General features: G+C 39.9%; 1 protein-coding gene across 8 annotated transcripts in view; it reads left to right on the top strand.

The window, feature by feature from the left end:
* Positions 1–27,704, top strand: part of LOC104590833 (RNA-binding (RRM/RBD/RNP motifs) family protein) — an 85,321-nt gene that overhangs the window by 41,959 nt on the left and 15,658 nt on the right. For 5 of the 8 annotated variants that reach the window (XR_016078596.1, XM_088891419.1, XM_088891420.1 and 2 more), the window contains exons 7-11: positions 2,351–2,551; positions 2,660–2,833; positions 4,743–4,830; positions 6,444–6,502; positions 24,401–24,466. Coding sequence is in view for 6 of the 8 variants with exons in the window: in XM_088891419.1 (XP_088747545.1) it covers positions 2,351–2,551; positions 2,660–2,833; positions 4,743–4,830; positions 6,444–6,502; positions 24,401–24,466 (588 nt within the window). In the remaining 2 variants the exon portion in view is untranslated. Of the gene's footprint in view, positions 1–2,350; positions 2,552–2,659; positions 2,834–4,742; positions 4,831–6,443; positions 6,503–24,010; positions 24,147–24,400; positions 24,467–27,704 lie in introns of all 8 variants that reach the window. The other 3 variants (XM_088891424.1, XM_088891423.1, XR_016078597.1) reach the window with 2 other exon arrangements.

Genomic DNA, 27,704 nt, shown 5'->3' with positions numbered 1-27,704 from the left:
ACTTGCACCACCTCTGCCCAAAACCACAAGACTCTAGCACTTCCAACAACAAAGACCAATCAACCAGATCATATGCCTTCTCCAAGTCCAGCTTACACACTAGCCCTTTCTCACATCTACTCCTGTAGTCTTCCACACACTCATTTGCAATTAAGATTTGGTCCACAATTTGTCTATTCGTCACGAAGGCACCTTGGTTATGGGAGATGATCGAGGGGAGCACCTCTCTAATTCTTCTGGATAACACCTTAGCAATGATCTTGTAGAGGCTGTTAACCAAACTGATGGGTCTGAACTCTTTAGGATGAGAAGCCCCAACCTTCTTCGGTATTAAAGCAATAAAAGTAGAATTCAGGCCTGGGTTTATTACACCTCTTTCAAAGTATTCCAAGAACATTGCTTGAATGTCAGCCTTAATTATCTCCCAACAATCTTGATAAAAGGCCACCGTGAAGCCATCAGGGCTCGGGGCTTTGGATCTATCCATAGAGAAAATGGCTTCTCTGATTTCTTCCAAGTCAAACTCTCTTTCTAGCCACAACTTCAACTCATTAGAGAGCTTAGGCCAATCCAACCCTTCAATCCTTAATCTCTTCTGCAGAGGCTTTCTAAAGATGGATTTAAAGTGTTCCATAAAAGCCCCGACAATCTCTTGCTGTTGTGTTAAAATTGTCCCATCAACAACCAGCTTAGATATGGTGTTCTTCTTTCTTCTGCCATTGGCTATTGCATGGAAAAATTTTGTATTCCTATCTCCTTCCTTCACCCATTTGTGTCTAGATTTCTGTCTCCAACTTACTTCTTTGAAGATTATGTCCTCCAGGCTCCTCTTTAACTCCCACCTCATTTCTTTATCCCAGTCGCGAAAACATCCTCTTTCTTCCTTAGCATCTAACTACTCTATTTTACTTATCAACTGCTGCTTCTTCTTTTGTAGCCTACCAAAGTGGAGAGAATTCCATTCCTTAATTTTGACCTTGAGCTCTTTCAGCTTCCAATGGAATTTCATCCCTTCCCAATTGACTTTCGGGTTACTTTCATTCCACCAAGCTTTCACTTTGTCTTTGAAGTCCGGGTGAAGTAGCCACATATTTTCAAACCTGAAGGGAGAGGGCCCACTACCACCAATATCAGACTTACCAATCATTATTGGCCAATGATCAGAAGTAACTTTGGGTAGAGCCCTTGACACCAAATCTCCCCAATGCTCCTCCCAGTCTGTGGTGAACAAGAATCTATCTAATTTGGAGCAGATAGGTTCAGCTTGGAGATTAGACCAAGTGAAGCTATTATGAGAAAGGTTCAATTCCTTTAACTCAAAAGCATTAATGAACTCATTGAACTTCCTCATGCTGGTAGTGCTCCTTTGTCTCACCTTATTGCTCTCTTCAATGAACCTTATCACATTGAAATCCCCTCCCACACACCACGGCCCCTCTCACAGACCTCTAATATCTCCCAGTTACTCCCAAAGCTCCTTCCTTTGTTTGTAATCATTGGGACCATAAACATTGGTAAGGACCCACTCAAATCCATCTGACACCTGCTTAAATTTGACAGAAATTCAGAACCTTTCCACTAATTCTTCCACTCCCTCCACTACTTCATCATTCCACAAAGTAATTAACCCTCTAGATGAACCCCAGGAGGGGCTCATAACCCACCTCAGTCCATTCACTCTCCACACACTTCTAGCCCACCTTTTGTCAAAAGTCATAAGTTTAGATTCCTGAGCATTCTCTTTGTTTTCTTTCAACAAAATAATTCTTACTAGTCAAAAAAACCTTATATAAATACAATTTTACATTTTCATGTGAACCTTTTATTCCATTGGGGGCTTTGTCATTTTGCATTTTTATCTCTAGTGCAATATAGGCACAATTGCTTCTAAAAATGTAATATTTTTGTATAGATCCCTTCACCTAAATGGTAGAGCTCATTACCTTAGTTAATGCACATCTGTATGATCTACAGTTGGAAAAATTTAAGACATGCTACACTGAGGTCTTGAGCCCAAATTGGGTTCAGCATCAGTTCTTGCAGTGTTTTGTCAACCTTTCTAGTGAATGCACTATTAAATGAAGAGGTGAACGGAAACTTTATTTTGAGGACCCGCTATTGAGGGATAGTCTGAGCTGTATTCTAGACATACACGTGTCTGGTTATGGTTCCAGCTGTTAGGCAGAGCTTTCTGGTTTCTGTCTTTCCTTCATGGTGTACTCTGAGCTTTTTCTCTATTTACAGTAAAGTGTTAGGTTTTGTTACTGATGAATGTAGTTCTTCCTGATGTCTGTTATAAAATTGGGGCAGTCATTACTCATTAGTAACTTGAGCATCCAATGTTTTCTAGGGTAACGGTGATGATGATGAGAAGAGATACTTGATTGGGGATCCTAGAATATCAAAGAAGGGACGGAAGCGTTCCAGAAGAGAAGCTATTGTGGGTCCTGCAGTGGATAAGGATGTGGCTCATGAAGCTGTTGGATTGAAACCTGCTACCTTGGTTCCAAAAGAGATTCCAGTGATAAAAAAGAAAAAGCCTGTGCTTCAGGTTGCATCACTGTCACACTTGAAAGAGATAATTAGATAATAAGATGCACTTTCTTTTTCTTTTTCCTTCTTTTCTAATATGTATTTTTTGTTCTTTTATTGGTTGCAGATCAAAATTGCTCCCAAACCAGTACATAATGAACTAAAACAATATGATAACTGCACGAAAGAATCAGTGGCACTAGACAAAGGGTGCTTGGAACTTAAACCGTATGCTAGTCCAGAAGAAATAGAGAGTGGAAAGTTGCCACCGGAGGAAATCTTATCACTTCCAATGTTTAAGGTATCATACATATCCAAATCCATGAAATGCTTAAATTAGCTATATATTTTCTTCCTCAAATAACCATATTCTTCCTACGAATTGAATACTTCAAAACTCACCATCAAGCTTGCGCCATGTCATGGCGCAACTTAGCCTTTCCAAAGTCCTGTGACACTTGTCTCAACAAGCAAGTCATTTTTTTCGGTAAATAACATGCAATTCATTCTTCTCTAACCTAATATCACTATGCTTGATAGGCTTAAATGTCAAAAAACACTATGGCACACAAACCCACCAAGGCACTTTGCTCACAAGGGAATCTTGCATTGCACCCTAAAGAGTTTCATAAAGGCATACAATTCTTTGATGCTTACAAATGAGGTGGGTCCCCCCTCTCTATGGGACTCTCCACCTCCTTAAGGAACAAATATGGACAACATGTTTCGCCTTGTTACTACAACCACATGTCACACCTCTAGCAGAAAATTCTAGAGACTATTCTAGAAACTTACATGTAAGACATAGAAGACTCTAGATAATGCCTAGGCATTTCTAGGCCATTCTAGACAAAGAAGACTACACAACTCTAGATTCTTCAAGGTGCATGGAGAACAATCCAGGAGACTCTAGAAGGTTCTGGCCTTGGCCCGAAAAATCTAGACACATCCATAAACCTCTAGCCATGGGCTCCTTTGCTCCCCAGCTCAAGCGGGGTATAACACCCCCTCCCCCCAAAATGATTTTGCAATGCCCTTGTTGCAGTCTTGGCAAAATTGGTGTATGAGTTGCTGGTGTCCCGCCAATGGCTTTGCCTATACCCATGTTGCTTGAGATTTTGATAGATCTCTCCTTTCCAAGTCTTCCTTTCCTTAAGAATGTCCTTGGGCTTCCATTGTTGCCATGTCCTTTAGCGTTGCTGCCTTTTGTCCCGTGTCAAGCTCCATGCCTTGGCCTTGGCCCCTGCTTCGATCATGCTTGCTTCTCTACCACTTCTTGGCCTTTGGACATGCCTCCTCTCCTTGCCCTATGTTCAGACGTAGGGATGTCCCTTGGGTAGTGTAGTTCCTTCCACCATTTGGGACCATGCACAGAGCTCCTTTCTCCATGATGCATAGTAACTTAGACATATGGCATTGGCATTTCCCACACTGTGCCACTGAACTCCATGCCAAAGAAGACTTGGTAGTCATCCACTGGCTCTGTCAAGAAGTCCATGTTCCCTTGCCATATGTTGAATTGCATGCCCACACTTTGTGCTTTGCTAATGATCTCTCTAGCTTTAGAGTTTATTGCCTTCATCCAACCTACCTGCTTGGTCACCTTCAAGTGCAGCTGCCTTGCCTTGCTTTATGCCTCTTATTTTGATCATGACATGTGTCCTCTGGCCATTTATGTTGGCCTCCACGAACATAAGGCCTACCATTGGCTTAGGTGGCTCCTTTTGCCAATTTATGGTGCTAAGGAGCTAGTTAAATAGTTAAATCTTATTTTAGCCTCCTCCTAGCCAGTCTCATGTTCTTTCAATTGGACTGCTAATGCACTAAAGGGCCTTCCTTTGTGGACATTCCTTGGTTTAGTGGTCCCTTCACATAAGAAGCACTTCCCTTTAGTCTCGGCCTTGTCCTTGTTGTTACTTTGGCTTGACCTTGGCATGGGTAACCTTGCTCTTATGGCATGTGAATTGGCTTCAGATACATCCATAAACCTCTAGGCTCTAGCCATATGTTCCTTTGCTTCTCAGCTCAGGCAGGGCATGGCAACCAGTTAGCTTGTTTGGAAAGAAATAATATAGGCTGCAACATAATGAATTGGTACATCTACTTATAAATGAATTACATCTAAAGTCTAAAGCTAAGATGTCTTTGACATAAAGGAAAATATCTGCTGAGTGACTATCATTTAAGTTCTCTGCTTTGAATTTGTGCAGAACTACACAGCTGGGAATCCTGCTAATGTGTTGTACATCAAAAACTTGGCAAAAGATGTGGTTCCTGATGACTTCTACTTCATATTTGGTAAGTGGTTGATGGAATTGTTATTGCAAGTTAACTTTAGAATTGGTGGTATTGTATCTTTTCTTTTTCCTTCTTTCTTTTGGGTTTTTGGGTGGGGTGTTAAGGGGAGATAAAAACAAAAACGTTATTAGAAAATTAGGAAGAGAAAAATATGTAGAAGAGGTTGGGTTGAGGATTTTCCTTTCTTTTTTGTTTTTCTGTGGGTAGGTGAGGTGGGGGGATCCTAGTGGGGCCTATACAAGAGGCTTGGATGCATGAAAGATTCTCTTTTTGACCAATAACAAAAAGAACATATGTTGAAAAGAAGACTACAGAAATGCCTAGAAAACAGGAAAATAAAAAAGAAGAAAGGAAGGAAGAAAAAAGTAGATGGATTTGGAGTTCCTTGAAGTCTTTCTTTGGTAATTTTGCTAGGTGTAAGGAGATTTGATTTTTAAGATTGGACCTCTCTTAAGAAAAAAGGATGACATCTTTTTTGTTTATTTAAAGATGGGCAATCTCGGCAATCCAAGAAATCATGCATGTGACGAAAAATTTTTCCAGACTGAAGCTTGGTCTTTTCGGAACAGGCCCTACAAGGAGTTATAAACGGGTTTATAGGAGAAAAGGTGTGAAAGGTATTGGGTCAGTTAGAATTGATCATAAGGGGTCAATGATGTAGGCTCAATCATCAGGTTCCCACTTGGGGGAGAAACAACAAGAAGACAAGGTGAGTGTCGATGGTCCTGATATTGATGAGAATTTGTCGTCACAAACTGGCGACGATAAGGATGATGCTTCTGGCTGCGTGCCTCTCCAGAAATTAGTGGAAAGAGAGGTCACAGTTGGTAAAAGTCTGGGCTTATTTTTTTGGGGTGGTGAGGAGTTTGCTAGAAGGGTCTTTGAGGAGTTTGAGAGGAGGGAAAGGGATGAGGATGATTCAGGGCAGGAAGATCCACTCGTGGATGAAGATTGAGACTTTGTCTGTTTCACAAGCCAAGGATTTGTTGGATCAGTTGTCTAGCTGGTGGTTCCTTGGTTCAAGGGGTTTCTCCGGCTGAGTTTGGTTTTTTGAATCTTTAGGTCTTTCATCTGTGTGGTTTTGGGTTTTGTTATGGAATGTTGTTGTCTCTATTGGGGTCCTCTGGCTATGTGTCTCTTTCGGGTGATACCTTATCACCTTTCTATTGTATTTCTTTTTCTTTTTTAATGAATTTCTCTTTATTCTTAAAATATTACCTGGAGCCTTAAATTGAGCTAGAAACCCCATAAAACACATTGGAGATGCCTTATATCACCTAATTCTCAAAGCTGAGGCTTAATGACTTTTAATTCATGTAGCAAATAAAGAGCCTCAGTCATATTTTATTCACACTCTCCCAGGGGACCCAAGAATGCTAACACCATTATAGTGCTTTTCATTTCTTTATTGTTTTTCCCCATATTTATAGGAAGGAAAAAAATCAAAACAAAAGCACTGCAGATTAAATATTTTAATCAGATATCTTCAAACCTTGCATATCATTTTATAAATCCTTTATGCTAATTAAGTTTCAATTGTTGCCCGCTTCTTTTTTATCCTTGTGTTATTATATCGGACTTATATTTACTTTATCATCTCTTGTGCGCTGCAGGATCATTTTTTGGTAGTGTAGAAGCAGCTAAACTGGGTCTGAATATTAAGTTAATGCAGGTGAGATCTACAGATTGCTGTTGCTTGTTGGGATGAAGATTGTTCATTTTATTTCTTGATTTTTAAAATTTGGTTTTATGCTTTAAAATTCATGTATCATTATTTGAGTTAAATTGGATACAAGTTTTATAATATAAAGCGGCAAACAAGGAGAGGAATAAGGAGAAAAAAAGAATATGGAAAGACATTTTAGAGGGAAGTGTACATTTTATTCTTAGCTCTTTCATTCATCTTTCTATTATTTTGGGAATCTTAGGCCCTATTTGGTATGCATCTGGAGAAACATTTCCTGGGATTAGAATGACATTTGGATGGCAATGCTATAGGGAGGGAGTCATAAAGTTAAACTTTGATGGCAATGCTATACGGAACCCGGGTGATATATCTCTTCCACTTTGGGAGGGACTCATAAAGTTAAGCTTTGATGGCAATGCTATAGGGAACCTCGTTTTGAAAAAGGGAAATGATGGAAAGAATGGAGAATGAAGGCTTGTGACCGGCCAGGAAGTGGAGAAGAGTCTTTACAGTAGAAAGGAAAGAACCCCTGTTGGAAGAGATTGTCTACCAGAAGGAGTTTACGACAAAGATAAGTGAAAGAAGGAGAGGAACAATATTGCTAGTGGGTGAAGCTGTGTCCTCGTTTCAGAGCTTCCTAGATGGAGCAGTGCATGTAAGCTGGTGCAAAACATGGAATAGCTCCTTTAGTTAGTTAAGGAGGGAATACCTTGCTGAGAGAAGAAGAAACTCCAAAGCCTGGTTTATTACATTGGAAGAAAAATTCGAAAAAGGGGAAAAACAAATGATCATCATACCCAAAGGCAACAAGCTGCAAAGTTGGACCATGATTGAAAATGGGATACACCAGAGACTCGTTAAGAGAGAGACTGAGGCGGTAAAGATACAAGAAGAAAAAGTGGTTGGAGAACTAGTAAAGGAGGAAATGACGGAAAGAAGGAAGGAATTGGAAAGTCTGGGTTTAGAAGAAACTGATGAAAACCAATCAAGATTCAGTGGCAGTGTCTCTCACAGCACCAGAACCAAAGATTTTATTGGTCGGGGAGAATGGAATTTCGGAGCAGAGGTTAATCCTTTCTGCAAAGAAAGAGGTAAAAGGCTGCAAAGTTGGACCATGATTGCAAATGAGATACACCAGAGACTCGTTAAGAGAGAGACTGAGGCGGTAAATATACAAGAAGAAAAAGTGGTTGGAGAACTAGTAAAGGAGGAAATGACGGAAAGAAGGAAGGAATTGGAAAGGCTGGGTTTAGAAGAAACTGATGAAAACCAATCAAGATTCAGTGGCAGTGTCTCTCACAGCACCAGAACCAAAGATTTCATTGGTCGGGGAGAATGGAATTTGGGAGCAGAGATTAATCCTTTCTGCAAAGAAAGAGGTAAAAGGCTGCAAAGTTGGACCATGATTGCAAATGAGAAACACCAGAGACTCGTTAAGAGAGAGACTGAGGCGGTAAAGGTACAAGAAGAAAAAGTGGTTGGAGAACTAGTAAAGGAGGAAATGACGGAAAGAAGGAAGTTATTGGAAAGGCTGGGTTTAGAAGAAATTGATGAAAACCAATCAAGATTCAGTGGCAGTGTCTCTCACAGCACCAGAACCAAAGATTTCATTGGTCGGGGAGAATGGAATTTGGGAGCAGAGATTAATCCTTTTTGCAAAGAAAGAGGTAAAAGGCTGGAAAGGATTATTAGAGGAGGTGACGTCTAAACTTGGGATTCATCGAACAGTCATACTAATCCCATTCAACAACAAAAAAACTGTAATGGAGGGGGGGGGAATGGTGGACTTCACCACTATAGACACAAAAGAGGGTACCATTAACAATTGAGAACTGGTGTCAATTGGCTAATATAGTAACAACTGGTGATGGGAGCTTCAAGTTGAAGATACTGGGTTTGCCATTTAACTTATGGTAAAAAACCTTGAAAAAATAGCGATGACTAGGGTGGAGTTCTCATATCTTTCAAGACATTAGATCTAAGAGCCATGAACATAAAGACTGTTGGTGTGAAGCCTAAAGCTGTGCCAAGAACTCTCAATCTATGTGCTGAAGGTTACTAGTACAAGGTCTAGGTCGCCTCAGAAGTGGAAGCGTCGTTCTGGTGCTGGAGATCGAAGCTTGAAGACAATGATGATGTGGTCAGGTGGGTAACACTTGGTGGAGAACAGGAAAAGAAAGGTGGACACATACGCAGACTTGTGGAGGAAGATTTATCTAGAGAGAAGGAATTGCCTTCTTTGGAAGTTGAATGGTCAAGTCCCCAAAGTTGAATTTTTAAGTAAAAGAATTCAATTTTTTTTTTTTTGAAATTGAAAGTAAGTTTATCGTCGGTCCCTCTTTCACTTAAATGGTTAGAAGGGCGACTCGGTCGGATCAGGGTCGAGGTCCACCTAGAGTTGTGAAAGAAAATCAAGTAACCCTCTTTGACCCAACTGTTCTATTTGTGGTTCAAACAGGGTCGAACCTAAAGGAGGGCCCCTTTGCTACAGTCGACTCATGTGACACTTTAAGTGGTCAAATGAGTCGGGTCTCATTGGGTGTGGCAAGAGACCATAGTGGTGATCTATCATTTTCTTCACAGGAACTGCAGTTATGTGAAGTTCAAAACAGGCCAAGTAAATGGAGCTCTCTGAAACAAAATTTCTAGTGGGTTCCAGTTGCTAAATCCAAAGTAGGGGACCAGGGAAGAGTGGGAGAAGATCGCCCAAATCCAAGATATTCTACGGTTAGGAAAGAGGAGATTGAAGAGGAAGACGATGTCTGGGTAAATTGCGGTTCCTCAGATGATGATTTTGAACCAAGGTGAGAGACAGAGAGCGGTAGCTTGGGGGAAGATACAGAGGAAAAAGAGGAAGTGGAAGGCACGTTTAATGCAGCCATTCTTTTTTTGAGGAATAGGAAGTTATTACCTCTGCTCTAAGATCTTTTGATGATGGTGGAATGCTAAACGAAGTCGAGTGCATTTTGGATGATAAGGGGGAAAGCTGAACACTGAGAGAAGGAGAGGGAAAATGAGAGTAAGGAAAGTGGGAGTAAAGTAGCTGGAGAGGGGGTGGAGTCTAGAAAGATGAGTGAGGGGTTCACAGAGGAGGAAAAAGAGAAGTTTGAAAAAGAAGGAAAAATAAGAACCGTTGGCTGAATTTGTAGGAAAGTTAGGTTGTAAAATAAAAAACCCAAATGAGCTAAAAGTGTACTTGAAGAATAAAAAAGAGGAAGGGAAGATGAGAAAAGGAAAGTTAAGTGAAGCCGAGAGGTTGAAGTTGGATCTGGAAGGGGATAATGAATTTAATGAAAGAAAGGGCAGGGGAAGGAAAGGAGGAAGATAGGAGTAGAAGGATCAGGGGGCAGGGGGCTGATTAAGAAGGAAAAATGAAGATTGTGAGCTGGAATTTGAGAGGCATGGGGAATGTAAGAAAGAGAGTGTTAATAAAGGAGGTCCTAGTTAAAGAAAACCCAGATATACTACTAATTCAGGAGTCTAAGCTCATGACATTTGACAATAGGTGGGCTAGAAGTGTGTGGAGAGAAAATGGTGTTACCTGGGCAATGAGCCCCTCTTGGGGATCCTCTGGAGGGATAGTAACATTGTAGGAGTCGAAGAATTAGTTGGAAGATATTCAGTTTCTGTCAAATTCAAATAGGTGGCTGATAGGTTTGGTTGGGTCTTAACTAATGTTTATGGCCCTAATGGTTACAGGCAGAGGAATGAGTTATGGGAAGAACTAGGAGATATTAGAGGGCTGTGGGAAGGTCCTTGGTGTATAGGAGGGTACTTTAATGTAATTAGATTCAGTGAGGAGTGTAACAATGTGCGGCAAAGAAATACCACAAGTATGAGGAAATTCAATGAGTTTATCCATATGTTTAAGCTCAAGGAACTGAATCTTTTACATAACAGTTTCACCTGGTCTAATCTCCATGCTGAACCAATTTGTTCAAAATTAGACAGATTTCTTTTCACTGCTGACTGAGAAGAACATTAGGGAGACTTGGTGTCAAGGACATTACCCAAAGTCACCTCTGATCATTGGCCAATATTGATAAGTAAGTTTGAGCCTGGAAATAGAGGACCTACCCCTTTCAGATTTGAGAATATGTGGCTGTACCACCCGGGTTTTACGGAGAAAGTAGAGTGGTGGTTAGAAAGTAACCCAAGGGTCAATTGGGAAGGCATGGAATTCTGTTGGAAGTTAAAAGAGTTGAAAGATAAAATCAAGGAATGGAATATTCTTCATTTTGGGAGGTTAGAAGAAAGAAAACAACAGATGGTTAACCAGATTGAGGAGCTAGATGCAAAATAAGAACTAGGTTCTTTTGGGGAAAGGGACAAAGAGTTAAGGTGGGAGTCGAGGAAAAATTTGGAGGATATCTTTTTTAAAGAATAAATCAGCTGGAGGCAAAAGTCTAGACATAAGTGGGTAAAGGCAAGAGACAGGAATACAAAATTTTTTCATGCTATAGCTAATGGCAGGAGGAAGAAGAATCTCATTTCTAAGCTTGTGATTGATGGTATAACCTTAACCCAGCAGAATGAGATGAAGGGGCTTTTGTGGACCACTTCAAATCTATCTTTAGAAGGTCTCTGATTAGCAGGTTATGGATTGGCCTAGGCTCCCTGAAGAGTTGAGGGTGTGGTTGAAAAGAAGATTTGAGTTGGAAGAAATAAGGGTTGCTATCTTCTCTATGGATAGATCTAAAGCCCCTGGTCTTGATGGTTTTACGTGGCTTTTTACCAAGACTGCTGGGAGATACTTAAGGATGATATTCAAGGAGTGTTCTCTGAATTTTTTGGAGGGGTGATTAATCCAGGTCTGAATTCTACCTTCCTTCGATCCCGAAAAAGGTAGGAGCTTGTCACCCCAAAGAGTTCAGGTCCATCAGTTTGGGCAGACCGAAGTTGTCAACAAATGCATCGAGACATATTTATGATGCTTTGTGGGGGACATACCTAAACAATGGATACAGTGGTTGCCTTGGGTAGAGTTTTGGTACAACTCCTCATTCCATGTCTCAGCTGGTATGACACCATTTAAAGTATTATACGGAAGAGACTCACCATCAGTTCTACCCTATGAAAAGGGGTTGTCAGCTAATGCAACGGTTGATGAGTGTCTTTCATCTCGAGATGAAATCATTTGTGAACTGAAGGTTCACTTGACACATGCTCAAGAACTGATGAAGCGCTATTATGATGCAAAACACAGGCCTGTTGAGTTCCGGGAAGGTGAGTTTGCCTACCTAAAACTCAAACCATATAGGCAGACATCAATGGCCTCCCACCCCTACAACAAGCTTGCCCTTAGGTTCTATGGACCGTTCAAAATTCTACAATGCATAGGATCACTAGCCTACAAGCTAGAACTGCCAGTAGACTCCAAAGTACACCCAGTTTTCCATGTCTCCATCCTCAAAAAACCACATGTGCAACATTATCGAAATTCACAGAAGAAGGGTGGCTACAGCTATGACCCAAGGACATCTTGAAATATAGATGGGTCATGGGCGAAACATGATCAAGCCTTTATTAAAGAGGCATTAGCCTGCTGGGAATAGGGCTGTCAGTTGGACTGGATTTGGTCCAATCCGATCCAGTCCAATATTGGTCCATTTACAAATGGACCGGACCAAATCCAGTCCAAACCCCATACAAACTGGATCCAACCCAGTCCAATTGAAATGCAAATGGACCGGATTGGGAATAGGACCAAATCTGGTCCAAACCCCATACAAACTGGATCCAACCCAGTCCAATTGAAATGCAAATGGACCGGATTGGACCCAATCCGATCCAAATTAAATGAAGCTTTATACATGAAACACGGATGTTGTTTAAAAATTACAGATTTACAGTCCAAACCAGATTGAAATGCAACACTTCATTCCATATTAAGAGTTTGTCAATATAATCTTTTAGAATCTAATTCTTCAATACTAACACACATAAAAAAAAAAAACAAACAAACAAAAGATGAATCAAATTCCAAGCATCTTGACAAGTTCTTAACCAAAGAATACACAAGAGCTACTGCATACTGTTCTTATGCAGGCTATTACTTATCAATTGAATCCAAACAGATTCTGCTTTCTATTTCCCGCTTCTTGAGGAGCCACTATCTAGGTACACTCCCCATGATGAACACCCCAAATAATGTGAGCACTCTATGTGGGTGTATGGACACACCCCAAATGCTTTTCTCCTGAAATTTGCTGATTCTCTGAGAAACCATAGTCCTGAAGCAAATGCAATGCAGTTAAGAACGAACTCCTTATACTCTTATCTTGTGAAGAAAAAACAAATTTCAGCTAGACCACCAAACAATGCCAACTCCAATTGCACGTCAAATTAGGAATTAGGGCAGGAGACTAGGGAATTGATTTTCTGACAAACCAGGAACATGATTTTAATAGGGAGAGGAGTGAGGACCCACAGCAAAAAAAACACAGTAAATGAGTCACACCATAGAGTTAGAGATTTTTTAGGTAGAAAATCAAGATATTAAATTGATAATCACCATGAATCTTTGCTGTCAAGATCATCCAACCCTTTATCCAATTTATTACCTAAGATTTGTGTTACAACAAATCATCATCATCACTCCAAGTCTCCAAACACAGCTTACTTGGAGGAAACAACTACCCAAAAACAACTACCCAACAAATCATCATCATCACTCTGAGTTCTGCAATGCCTGCAAAACAAATGTATAGAAAGTGAAAGAATTAATTAATCAGTGGAAAACGGCTATGGACATGAAAAATGCCCAAGCTACCCAACTTCAAACAATATGTTTTACCATTTGAAAATAAACTTTGCATTGACTACTCTATCAGCCAATTAAACCACAAAGTTAAAAGAAATAACCAACACTCGCATCTAATAATCATTTGATTCAATCTAACTTGCACAGTTCAAATAAGATAGTAGAATCACCCCCATGATCTATGTCTGTGTTGGAAAACGTGGGGTTACTGGTTCAGATCTGAAAATAAAATTGTATATATTCCTAGGATTGTGGAAGGATTGATTTAGAAAGTTTTTCTTTCTATTTCTTTCTTTCTATTTTTGTACTTTCTATTTTCTCTTCTTTCTATTTTTTCTTCTTTCTATTTTCTTTTCTATCTATTTTTCTTTCTTTCTATTTATTGCAGCAGCTTACTGTATAAATATGCCAATTGGCAATAGAATGAAACAGATCAGTATTCTACCATTCCAAAACATGGTATCAGAGCTCTAGGTTTGTCAACCTTGAGATTTTTTTTCGGCCTTCATTGCCAGTTTTTCGTGTTTTTCTCTTCTGGCCTTCAGTGTTGATCTGTAACCAGAAGTGTTCCTTTATTCTCCTTTCTTGCTGGCCTTATTTTTCCTCCATTAACAATGTCCGACATGACTGCAACAAGTGCTCCCGTCCAAACCGATGAAGGAGCAACAAATTCTCATCCTCACACTGGTGATTTGCAGAATATTCAGGCAACATATAGACTGAATGGTCAGAATTACTTGAAGTGGTCACAACTAGTGCGTACCTATTTGAAGGGAAAAGGAAAAATTAGTCACCTCCTTGGAATAGGACCAAGGTTGGGCGAGCCAAATTTTGATGCTTGGGACGAAGAGGACTCCATGATTATGTCATGGTTGTGGTGTTCAATGACACCCGAGATCAGTGATACTTGTATGTTTCTTCCCTCTGCAAAGGCTATTTGGGATGCTGTCCAACAAACCTATTACAAAGCCCATGACACTGCTCGTGTCTATGAGGTCAAAGTGAAGACAGTGGCGGCCAAACAAGGGAGCAGGAGTGTTACAGAGTATGCAAATCTGCTGCAAAATTTATGGCATGAGCTTGATCATTATCGGGTTCTTGAGACAAAGTGCGCAGATGATGCTGTGATCTTGAAGAATTTTATTGAAAGAGATAGGGTGTATGATTTTTTGGTCGGACTGAATGCTGAATTTGATTAGGTCCGAATACAAATTCTTGGCAAAGAAGAAGCGCCTCCATTGAATGAAGTCATAGCCCTTGTCAGAGTTGAGGAAAGCCGCCGTGGAATCATGCTTGAGCCTAAAGATCCCGAAGGCTCAGCCATGGTGGCAAGGGGAGGAAGTTACAGTGGTTCAAAGGGTGAGAACAATCACAACTTGGCTCGTGACACAACCACCCGTGACTTTAACGATAACCTCTAGTGCACCTATTGCAAGAAGCCCAGACACACGAAAGATCGGTGCTGGAAACTTCATGGGAAACCTCCCACATCCAGCAAGGAATGGGGAAATCGAGGAGTTTCAAAAGGAGTTCAACAGGCCCATAATGTTTCCACAAACCCGCAGCAAGAACACTCAAGTCAGGGACCATTTAATGATGAAGAAATTGAAAGGCTAAGGAGCTTCCTGAAATCCTTGAAACCAGGAAGTGGTTCTACCTCTCTTGCTCTCTCAGGTGAGTCTTTATCTCTAGGATTACATGCCTCGGCTAGTGTTTTTCCATGGATTCTTGATTCTGGAGCTACTGACCACATGACACCCTCTTCACTACATTTTCTCACCTATACACCCTATCCTAATAATAGAAAAATTTCTGTTGCTGATGGTTCTTTCACCATAGTGGCAGGGATTGGGAATATTCAAATTACTCCATCCCTATTACTTAAAAATGTGCTTCATGTTCCTAAGTTATCCACTAGCCTTGTCTCTATACATAAACTCACCCAGGATGTGAACTGCAATGTTGTGTTCTTCCCTTCTTACTGTGTATTTCAGGACCAGGTTTCGGGGAAGAAGATTGGACTTGCTAAGGAAAGAGATGGACTCTACTACCTTAAAGCAACCAACAAACCATCTCACACTGTTATGCATGTCACACACGAGTCATTCCTATCTACCTCCAATAAAGATTTAATTTGGCGTCATTATTTCCGTTTTGGTCATCCTTCATTTCCTATTTTAAAAACAATGCTTCCTTCCTTGTTTAAAGGAATTCATGTTGAAACCTTTCATTGTGATGTTTGTGAACTTGCTAAGCACAAAAGGGTTTCTTTCCCAATCAGCAATAAAAGATCTTCAACTCCTTTTTATTTGATTCATTCGGATATATAGGGCCCTTCTCAAATTCCCAACATTACTGGTTCCAAATGGTTCGTCACCTTTATTGATGATTGCACTAGGGTCACTTGGATTTTTCTTCTTAAGTCTAAATCTGATGTGGGTACGATTCTTCCCAACTTTCATAACATGGTCCAAACTCAGTTTGGTGTGGGAATTCAAAGGTTTTGATCTGATAATGCTACAGATTATTTTAATCAGAATTTGTCCCCATTTTTTCAGAAAGAAGGCATTGTGCATGAATCCTCCTGTGTTAACACTCCCCAACAGAATGGGATAGCTGAGAGAAAAAATGACCATCTTTTGCAAACCACTCGAGCCTTTCTCTTTCAAAATCAGGTGCCAAAACAATATTGGGGGGAAGCTGTCCTTACTGCTGCCTACACCATAAATAGACTACCATCTAAAGTTCTTGACAACCGAAGCCCAATACAAGTCCTTTCTCAATTTTACCCTGATATTCGAGCCTCAAATAATCTCACACCAAGAAATTTTGGCTGCACTGCCTTTGTTCATGTTCATAATAAGGGAAAATTAGGCCCACGAGCAATCAGGTGTGTCTTCTTGGGATATTCCCCAACTCAGAAAGGTTATAAATGTTATCATCCAGCCACCAGAAAATTCTACACCTCCATCGATGTCACATTTGAGGAAGGAAAATCTTTTTTCACTCAACCTTATCTTCAGGGGGAGCCCTCATTAATGGAAGATATGGCCTCGGATCTACTCTCCCTAGATGTATTACCCTCCTCACAGACATTCAATCGTCAAGAATCACATCCCTCTGAGTCACATTCCTCTAAGCCCCACATTCCCGAGTCTCAACAAGAGTCAAACAACCCGACCATTGAACCAAATTCGGACACTGTTAACCCCACGAATGATGTGCATGATAATGTGAGATATATGTAGGTTTACTCTAGGAGGAAAAATCCAGATCCTCAACCTGTGCAAGTCCAAGATTCAACTCCTAATCCTAAAACTGAGGGATGCTCAGAACCTGAACCTACACCTTCACAGTCTGAGTATGAGTATGACCTACCTATTGCACTGAGAAAAGGAACCAGAGAATGTACCAAACGCCCATTGTACCCTTTAGCCAAATATGTATCATTCCTAAGATTCTCTAAATCCCATAAAAGTTTTCTAGCCAGCCTTAACACCATTTTAATTCCTAATACTTTAGCCGAGGCACTTTCTAATAAGGAGTGGAGAAAAGCCATGAGGGTGGAAATGGAGGCATTAGAAAAAAACAACACATGGGAAGTTGTGGATCTACCAAGAAACAAGAAGACGGTAGGTTGTAAATGGGTGTTCACAATTAAGTACAAATCTGATGGGTCATTAGAAAGGTACAAAGCACGCCTGGTAGCCAAGGGATATACACAGACTTATGGGGTGGATTATCCGGAGACTTTTGCCCCAGTTGCTAAAATGAATACACTAAGGGTGTTACTGTCGTTGGTTGCTAACTAGAATTGGGATTTGCAATAGTTTGATGTAAAAAATGCGTTTCTCCATTGTGATCTAGAAGAGGAGATATACATGGACATTTCACCGGGTTATGGAGAAGGCATTAAAGGGAACAAAGTTTGTCGGTTGAAGAAAGCACTATACGGTCTCAAACAATCTCCGAGAGCATGGTTTGGAAGGTTTACGAAGGTAATGCTGAGTACAGGTTACAAGCAAAGTCAAGGTGACCACACATTGTTTATCAAACACACAGCCTCAAGGGGAGTTACTACACTATTAGTCTATGTGGATGATATAATCGTTACTGGGAATGATAAAAAGGAGAAGGAAGCATTGAAAAACTGCCTTTGGAGAATTTGAGATAAAAGGCTTGGGAAGACTAAAGTATTTTCTTGGAATTGAAGTTGCACATTCTAACAAGGCATCTTTATCTCTCAACAAAAGTATGTTGTTGATCTTTTGAGAGAAACAGGAAATATGGCATGTAAACCAGCTTCCACGCCTATAGATCCCAATCTTAAACTTGGAGAAGCCAACGAGAATGCAAATGTAGACAAGGAGATGTTCCAAAGACTAGTTGGAAAACTCATTTATCTTGCACATACACGACCGGATATTGCATATGCTGTAAGTGTAATAAGTCAGTTTATGCATAATCCTAAAGAAGTTCATTTGCAGGCTGCTCATCGAATTCTACACTATTTGAAAGCCAATCTAGGAAAAGGAATTTTATTCAGAAGAAATGGGGGACTGTCTCTTGAAGCATATACAGATGCCGATTATGCAGGATCTCTAGTAGATAGACGGTCCACTTCTGGTTACTGTACCTTCTTAGGAGGAAACTTAGTCACTTGGAGGAGTAAGAAGCAAAATGTAGTGGCTTGGTCAAGTGTAGAGGCAGAATGCAGGGCTATGGCACAAGGAGTGTGTGAATTACTCTGGTTGAAGATAATTTTAGAAGACCTGAAGATTCCACGAGAAGATCCTATGAAACTATATTGTGACAACAAGTCAGCCATCAATATTGCTCACAATCCTGTTCAACATGACAGGACGGAGCACATCGAAATTGACCGACACTTTATAAAAGAGAAACTGGACAGCAAGTTGATTTGCACTCCCTATGTGTCTACAAAAGGACAACTGGCCGATGTACTTACTAAAGGGCTCAATAGTACAGACTTTCGGAGAATTATAGCCAAGCTGGGAATGGAGGATCTCTATTCACCAGCTTGAGGGGGAGTGTTGGAAAACGTGGGGTTACTGGTTCAGATCTGAAAATAGAATTGTATATATTCCTAGGATTGTTGAAGGATTGATTTAGAAAGTTGTTCTTTCTATTTCTTTCTTTCTATTTTTGTACTTTCTATTTTCTCTTCTTTCTATTTTTTCTTCTTTCTATTTTCTTTTCTTTCTATTTTTCTTTCTTTCTATTTATTGCAGCAGCTTACTGTATAAATATGCCAATTGGCAATAGAATGAAACAAATCAGTATTCTACCATTCCAAAACAGTCTGGAACCTTGAATTTTGACCTGGTTACTAGTTAACCAATCCATAAGCTCCATGACCCATCATTCCATCAGCATTCTGGTCTGATTTTCTGTGCAGTCCAAGTCTAAGAACACTGTTTTGACTAGAAGCTCTGCCTTATTTTATCTTTGCTTTGTGAACCCAAAAGAAACTGCTGTCACAGGACAGCAACCCAACCATGTTACTTTTAATATCATCACAACCCAACCATGTTATTGTTGTCACAGGCTCACATGACAGATGATGGACTAGGTGGGTGAGATGCTCATCTCTGACTCTCTGAGTAGTAAGTGGTTCATGTGTGCTACTTCTATCAATGGTTTTGGGAATCAGAAACATTTGAACTATGAGGGTGTTGCAGAAACGATTAATGCCAAAGACAACAATATGAATTAGACAGAACAGAACATGCAATCTTTAATGGAACACATCTTCTATTTGGTATCTCTTTTGGTTCTAGAGTAAAAATATCATAGCACAGGAGGTGGGTGTTGGAGGCAGAGGACAAAGACTAAAAAAATCTTTAATAAGGATCTTACCAATTAGTTTTATGATTAGTAATTCATCTATAAATTCTTCTTATATAAAAATATAAGAAATGGGATTTAAAAAACAACTGAATTTTAGTTTTTAATTCCCTGTTCTAGTGAAATTAAGAATAACTAGAGTGAGTATGACAACATTTAAGACACATTCAAAGAAACAGAGCAATTAACAAGGCGAAATTCTTAAGAATGCAATGGATAGTTCACTAAAACTAATCAATCATGTTATCTGAAAAAAACAGTAAATTAAAAAGTATATTACTGTTGCAATTCTAGAATGACCACTGAACAATAACTGAAAACTCGATCTCCACTCATGTTCCACTTCTAGCCCCACATATCTAGCTGCCCCTCCTTGACTGCTCTATCTTTTAAGACCTGTAAAACCTCACAAACAAAGCCCAGCTCCCAATCAAAGAAGATTTTGCAAAATTTAGGAACCCACACAGTACCACCACCTTCCATCACTGCACATCCAGCCAGATAATAATCCTTACATTCAGCTAGTCTTATTGGACCGACTGGTCCAATCCAATCCACTGTCTTATTGGACTTTTCAACCTGGACTGGATTGGACTAGTATAATCCACATGAAAAATACTTCACATAGAACACCCACTTCGTCTTTCAATTTTGGAAACAACACATGCACACCCAATCTATTTTCAAACTAGATGGTTCTCATTTGTTTTTGGAACTCACATGAAAAATAATTCACATAGAACACCCCCATCATCTTTTTCTTTCAATATTTTGAGAATCATCTCTAGATGTTTTTAGATGCAATCCTACAATGGAATAACAATATGGCCCATAAATTTCCTAAAACGAAAAACTGTGAATTTTATTCTGTTACAATCTCTCACTAAAAGAGAAAACCCTCTGTTTCAGATAAAAATGTATCTCTATTTCTGGTTTGTCAACTGTAAAAAATGGATGTATTGCCTACTTTTTCTTGCCACTCAGTGCCTAAAAAGCTTGAACAATCCAGTTTTTTTTTTATTTTTATTTTTTGGGTAAACAATATCTTCATTGTAAAAAAGGATAAATACAACTAAACAAAAGCAACACAACAACAGAAAACAAACAGACCAAGGTTACTTTTGTAGATAAATCTAGGTCTTTCACCAGAGATGCTCATGATTTGGTTCAAAAAGCAAAAGATGTGAAAGATGTTTGTAATTGGTGGAACTGAAATAGCAAACAACTGGCCGGAACAACCGCTACTGAACAATCAGGCATCTCAAGTTTGAATTTTCTAAAAAAAAAAAAAAAGAAACAGAAAACAGACCGATACTACCTAAGACAAAGCAACATTAAACATCACTAGACTTAGCAAAAACACAATTAGACAACCACTTCAAAAATGAATCAAATAACAAACTAGACTACAAGACAGATGAGCTGCACCATCAAGGAAGCCAACTGAGGGGTGATATGTTACCTATTTCAACGATTGATAGCAGTTCACAAAAGAGAGATGGCCGTTGGAGAGAGAAAACTGGTGAAGATAAATATGTTAGAGAGAAACTGCTGGAGAGAAAAAAATGTCAGAGATAGCCGCTAGTGAAGGCAATACATTTTCTGAACATGCAACTCAAGCAAGCTAACAGAGATAGTCGCTGACTTGCCGGTGAGAGAACCATCGGAAAAAAAGCCGTTGGAGAGAGTTCCCTTGGAGAAACCCTAGGTTGGAGACTTGGAGAGTTGGAGTCCGAAGTGAAGACAATATATTCTCTGTGCATGCAGCTCAAGCAAACTGATGGAGATAGTCACCGACTCGTCGATGAGAGAACTGTTGGAAAAAAAAAGAGCCATTGGAGTTCCCTTGGAGAAACCCTAGGTTGGAGACTTGGAGAGTTGGACTCTTAAGTAAAATCGATCCTCAGGTGGTTTGCGGACTAATTGACTTCATCCGTTTCGGTCCACCAATTACTTAGGATCAAAATAATATGGACCAGTCCAACCCGATGCCAAAGCATGGACCGTCCAACCCATCCAATTTAAATGCGATTTGGACGGGGTCCAACCCGAATCCAGTCCATTGACACCCCTAGCTGGGAAGGGGTACCAAATGAAGAAGCCACATGGGAGCCTTGCACCGAGCTGATGCAACACTTTCCACACCTTGGCCTCGAGGACGAGTGCCATCTTGAGGAGGGGGGAGATGTTAGAGGCACAAGGGGGCAGGAACTACAAGTATATTCTAGAAGGGGAAGAAAGCCATCTCAGCATAAGGAAGGGAGTGCAAAGATAGCTGGAATTAACTGAATCAAACAAGTTGGCTAGTTGTTACAATTCTGTTGTAAATCAGTTACATAGAAGGCAAGATTGGATATAAATACAGGGTGTACTTACAATAAGAATAATTTGAAGATTTGATCCCTTTTTTCTTCACTCTCACTTTCTCCTATTCTGGAGGTTATCCTCCCTTGAAGAGGATCCGAGTTGGGCAGCTACCCAATACATTGCTTCAACACTTTTTTATAGAGGGAGGTCAATGGTACTTTCCAAATCTATCCACATTCTTGAACTTTAGATATTTCATAACTCATCACTGGGAGGACATTCTAGCATCTTGAGAACTTACAGGTGACTAGTGACTCATTACTATTGGTCGGCCATGAGACAACCCTTGTTGATATTGGAGTAGGTTTGGGATGCAAGTGTCAATTATGGATTTTATATTAGTGCCACTCCCTTTGTCTAGCAAATCAGTTATCCTTATGGCGATAGATTGACTAAGAAAATATGGTCGCCTCACCGCCTTGTCACATCCTTGTAACAATGCTTTAGTTGCCAAGGTTTTTGTACATGGCATAGCTAAGTTACATGGAATGCCTAAGGCAATCATCTCCAACAGAGACCCCACTTTTCTTAGATGATTTTTAAAGGAATATTTCCTGCTAGAAGACATCCACTTTTATCATTTTACCAATTACCACCACCACTTTGATGACCAGACAAAGGTAGTTAACCTGTGCTTGGACCTCTACTTGAGATGTTTCATAGGAGAAAGGTCACAACACTGGATGAAATGGTTACCTTGGACAGAGTTTTAGTACAACAAATCTTTTCATTTAGTTGCTGACACAAATCCCTACGAGAGGGGGTCTCTGCTAGTCCTGCGTTATGAAAAAGTGGCTTCTGCCAATGAGAACCTGACCTCTCAATGATCTTAAAGCTCTCAAGATCAGTCTCATAAGAGCAAAGCAGAAAATGAAAGCTTACTATGACTGATGGCATCACCAAGTGGTGTTTTAAGTAGTCGAGTTAGTCTTCTTAAAATTTCAGCCTTACCAACAAACTTCGATGGTGAAGAGGACATGGTATAAACTCTTGTCTAGATACTATGGGCCCTTCAAGATCCTGGAGAGAGTGAGAACAATTTCCTATTGGCTGGACTTACCAGAGAGTTCGAAGCTACACCATGTCTTCCATGTATCACTCCTTAAAAAAAGTGTGGAGTAATAGACCAAAGTAACTCCCTCCTATCGAAATTCATTGAAGAAGGCAATCTGAAGATACAACCACAAGAGATTCTAGACAATTGATGGTAAAGATCGAAAAGAAAATTGTTAAAGAACCTCAAGTATCATGGACAGGCTTACCACCAGAAGGTTCAGCATTGGAGAGGTACACATTGCTGCAACAACAATTTCCCTTGCTTGACAAGGTTGATCCTAAGGAGGGGGGAGCTGTTAGGACCCCTGAAGTGCCCAGTGCAGCTCACAAGAACAAGAGCTGGGGCTGGAGCTGGAGACATTGCAGGATCCGACTAACAGTCTAAGCCTCCTATCAAGCAAGTATATTCTAGAAGACCATGTCAGGCCAACTAAGCTGTCAGAATATGTTATTCGAGTATAAAATAATCAGAGTTACTTATGCCATGTAAGGGCCAAAGCTGTATAAGCAATGACCCCTGAAGAATAAGGACCGAACAAGTCTTCCACCTCTCAACTTCTCTCTTTCTTCTGTAAGGAGGAAGTCTTTCCCCTCAAAGAGCACCTGAGTTTGGGAAGTTATCCAACACAGATTAAGCTTGACATTGAAGGTAGTAGTGTAGGCAATCTAAGAAGATTATGTATAGGTGGGGTCTTTAGGCAGTTAAAGCCTTTGTTGTCATGAAGAATACCTCTTGAGGTGGTTAAAGATGATTGAAGAGGGGATGGAGCTTAATCTTGAATGTTCAATGACACTCTCCTAAGATGGGAGGAAACTTTACTTAAGGTGGGAAGGTAACTGTTCCCAATATTTATGCTTTAACGGGCTCATATTCAGGTCTAAAACTAAACAAGAGGCATGCCTCACCAAAATTTTCTCTTTGTTGATGATTAATATGCAGTCATCATCAAAGTTGTTGCTGTTCAGTGGGTTTACAGAGCTGCCAATGGTTTGGGAGATGGGTTAGCAAGACAAGGGGTAAAAAGTTTCTCTTCTGGGGGGGATGGGATTTCTACTTGATGTCTTGATGTACTGTTTATCTGATTAGAACAGCTCTGGGTTAGGGCATCTCAACCTCTGGGATGGCTGATTGCTTGTACTTTCAATATTTTTCTCTTAATGAAAGTGTTCTGATATTTATTCATAAAAAAAAAAACAAAATATGCAATCGGCAGGATGAAGTTCTTGCTCCAGTTTGAAAGCCATAGTGCTATCACCCCAACAGGGAAATGGAGGTACTAATATGTTAAAGCTGCTTCTTATTTCAGAGATTCTGATGATGCACAAATCTGCTTATACAAAAAAACAAAAAAACAAAAAAAAAAAAACAAAATATGCTGTCAGCAGGATGAAGTTCTTCCCATTCTGAATGCATTTATACTACCATCTGGGATTTTCAGATGCAGCACGCTCCAGTTTGACAGCCATAGTTCTACCACCCCAACGGGGAAATGTAGGAAGTAATATGCTAAAGCTGATTCTTATTTCAGAGGCTCTGAAGATGCACAAATCTGCATATACCATCTTGTCCTTTTGGTATCACTTTTATATATTTTCACTATGTTTGCATAGTGCGTGCATGTAATTGAAATTTGAAAAGTTAATACATATGATGGTGGATCCTATTGGTGTTTTTTTTTTTTTGCTTTGACATGATTTTGGATGGCATGTGCATGATGTCAATGATAAGTTTATTTTTTTGGGTCTCATAAATATGCTTTTATGATTCACATTATTTAAGTTCTTTTGTTAATGATACACTAAACTACATAAAACCCTTGGGATTTCAGGAGGGAAGAATGAGGGGTCAAGCTTTTCTGACATTTCCATCAGTTGATCTTGCTCATCGTGCACTGGTGTGTACCTTATTGAACTATTGTTTAAATATAGTTCTCTTCCTTTCTGAAAGTAGGCAAGTAATTCATGGAATGACTAAAAAAAGAGTTAAAATAATACATTTTCTAACAATAGAAGGATTCAAAAAAGCATCAACTTTAGATCTTCCAGGGGCAGAGCAAAGGAGGCAAGGGACATTGCCCCCTAGCTATTTATGAAAGAAAATGCAAGTTCTTTTGTAGTTCTACACTGCAGCACACAATAATTTTCTAAAAAGTTCTTAATAACTCAAATTTAAAAAGAAATAGTTAATATGTCACCTACAATTTAAGAGAGAGATTTGTTGGAAAACGTGGGGTTACTGGTGCAGATCTATATTTGGTAGTTGTGTAAAAATAGAATTGTATATGTTCCTAGGATTGTGGAAGGATTGATTTAGAAAGTTTTTCTTTCTATTTATTTATTTCTTTTCTTGTACTTTCTATTTTCTTTTCTTTCTATTTTTCTACTTTCTATTTTCTTTTCTTTCTATTTATTGCAGCAGCTTACTGTATAAATATGCCGATTGGCAATAGAATGAAATACATCAGTATTCTACCATTGCAAAACATGGTATCAGAGCTCCAGGTTTGTCAACCTTGAGTTTTTTCGGCCTTCATTGCCAGCTTTTCGTGTTTTTCTCTTCTGGCCTTTAGTGTTGATCTGTAACCAGAAGTGTTCCTTTATTCTCATTTATTCCGGCTAGTTCTTCCCTCCTTTATACTCCTTTCTTGCTGGGCTTATTTTTCCTCCATTAACAATGTCCGACATGAATGCAACAAGTGCTCCCGTCCAAACCGATGAAGGAGCAACAAATTCTCATCCTCACACTGGTGATTTGCAGAATATTCAGACAACATATAGACTGAATGGCCAGAACTACTTGAAGTGGTCACAACTAGTGCGTACCTATTTTAAGGGAAAAGGAAAAATTAGTCACCTTCTTGGAACAGGGCCAAAGTTGGGCGAGCCAAATTTTGATGCGTGGGACGAAGAGGACTCCATGATTATGTCATGGTTGTGAAGTTCAATGACACCTGAGATCAGTGATACTTGTATGTTTCTTCCCTCTACAAAGGCTATTTGGGATGCTGTCCGACAAACCTATTCCAAAGCCCATGACGCTGCTCGTGTCTATGAGGTCAAAGTGAAGACAGTGGTGGCCAAACAAGGGAGCAGAAGTGTTACAGAGTATGCAAATCTGCTGCAAAATTTATGGCATGAGCTTGATCATTATCGGGTTCTTGAGACAAAGTGCGCAGATGGTGCTGTGATCTTGAAGAATTTTATTGAAAGAGATAGGGTGTATGATTTTTTGGTCGGACTGAATGCTGAATTTGATCAGGTCCGAATACAAATTCTTGGCAAAGAAGAAGTGCCTCCATTGAATGAAGTCATAACCCTTGTCAGAGTTGAGGAAAGCCGCTGTGGAATCATGCTCGTGACACAACCACCCGTGACTCTAACGATAACCTCTGGTGCACCTTTTGCAAGAAGCCCAGACACACAAAAGATTGGTGCTGGAAACTTCATGGGAAACCTTCCACATCCAGCAAGGAATGGGGAAATCGAGGAGTTTCAAAAGGAGTTCAATAGACCCATAATGTCTTCACAACCTCGCAGCAAGAACACTCAAGTCAGGGACCATTTAATGATGAAGAAATTGAAAGGCTAAGGAGCTTCTTGAGATCCTTGAAACCAGGAAGTGGTTCTACCTCTCTTGCTCTCTCAGGTGAGTTTTTATCTCTAGGATTACATGCCTCGGCTAGTGTTTTTCCATGGATTCTTGATTCTGGAGCTACTGACCACATGACACCCTCTTCACTACATTTTCTCACCTCTACACCCTGTCCTAGTAATAGAAAAATTTCTGTTGCTGATGGTTCTTTCACAACAGTGGCAGGGATTGGGAATATTCAAATTACTCCATCCCTATTGCTTTAAAATGTGCTTCATGTTCCTAAGTTATCCACTAGCCTTATCTCTATACATAAACTCACCCAGGATGTGAACTTCAATATTGTGTTTTTTCCTTCTTACTGTGTATTTCAGGACCAGGTTTCGGAGAAGAAGATTGGACTTGCTAAGGAAAGGGATGGACTCTACTACCTTGAAACAACCAGCAAACCATCTCACACTGTTATGCATGTCACAGACGAGTCATTCTTATCTACCTCCAATAAAGATTTAATTTGGCGTCATCACTTCCGTTTCTGTCATCCTTCATTTCTTGTTTTAAAAACAATGCTTCCTTCCTTGTTTAAAGGAATTGATGTTGAAACCTTTCATTGTGATGTGTGTGAACTTGCTAAGCACAAAAGGGTTTCTTTCCCAATCAGTAATAAAAGATCTTCAACTCCTCTTTATTTGATTCATTCGGATATATGGGGCCCTTCTCAAATTCCCAACATTACTGGTTCTAGATGGTTTGTCACCTTTATTCACGATTGCACTAGGGTCACATGGATCTTTCTTCTTAAGTCTAAATCTGATGTGGGTACCATTCTTCCCAACTTTCATAACATGGTTCAAACTCCGTTTGGTGTGAGAATTAAAAGGTTTCGATTTGATAACGCTACAAATTATATTAATCAGTTGTCCCCATTTTTTCAGAAAGAAGGCATTGTGCATGAATCCTTTTGTGTTAACACTCCCCAACAGAATGGGATAGCTGAGAGGAAAAATGGCCATCTTTTGCAAACCACCCGAGCCTTTCTCTTTCAAAACCGGGTGCTAAAACAATATTGGGGGGAAGCTGTCCTTACAGCTGCATACACCATAAATAGACTACCGTCTAAAGTTCTTGACAACCGAAGTCCAATACAAGTCCTTTCTCAATTCTACCATGATATTCGTACCTCAAATAATCTCACACCAAGAATTTTGGCTGCACTGCCTTTGTTCATGTCCATAATAAGGGAAAATTGGATCCACGAGCAATCAGGTGTGTCTTCTTGGGATATTCCCCAACTCAGAAAGGTTATAAATGTTATCATCCAGCCACCAGAAAATTCTACACCTCCATCGATGTCACATTTGAGGAGGGACAATCCTTTTTTACTCAACCTTATCTTTAGAGGGAGCCCTCATTAATGGAAGATAAGGCCTCGGATCTACTCTCCTTAGATGTATTACCCTCCTCACAGTCATCCAACCGTCAAGAGTCACATCCCTCTGAGTTACGATCTTCTGAGCCCCACATTCACGAGTCTCAACAAG

The sequence above is a fragment of the Nelumbo nucifera genome, chromosome 7 (assembly GCF_055504915.1).
Source record: "Nelumbo nucifera cultivar China Antique chromosome 7, China Antique-T2T, whole genome shotgun sequence".
NCBI classification, from domain to species: domain Eukaryota; kingdom Viridiplantae; phylum Streptophyta; class Magnoliopsida; order Proteales; family Nelumbonaceae; genus Nelumbo; species Nelumbo nucifera.
This window is presented reverse-complemented; position numbering and strand designations above follow the sequence as displayed.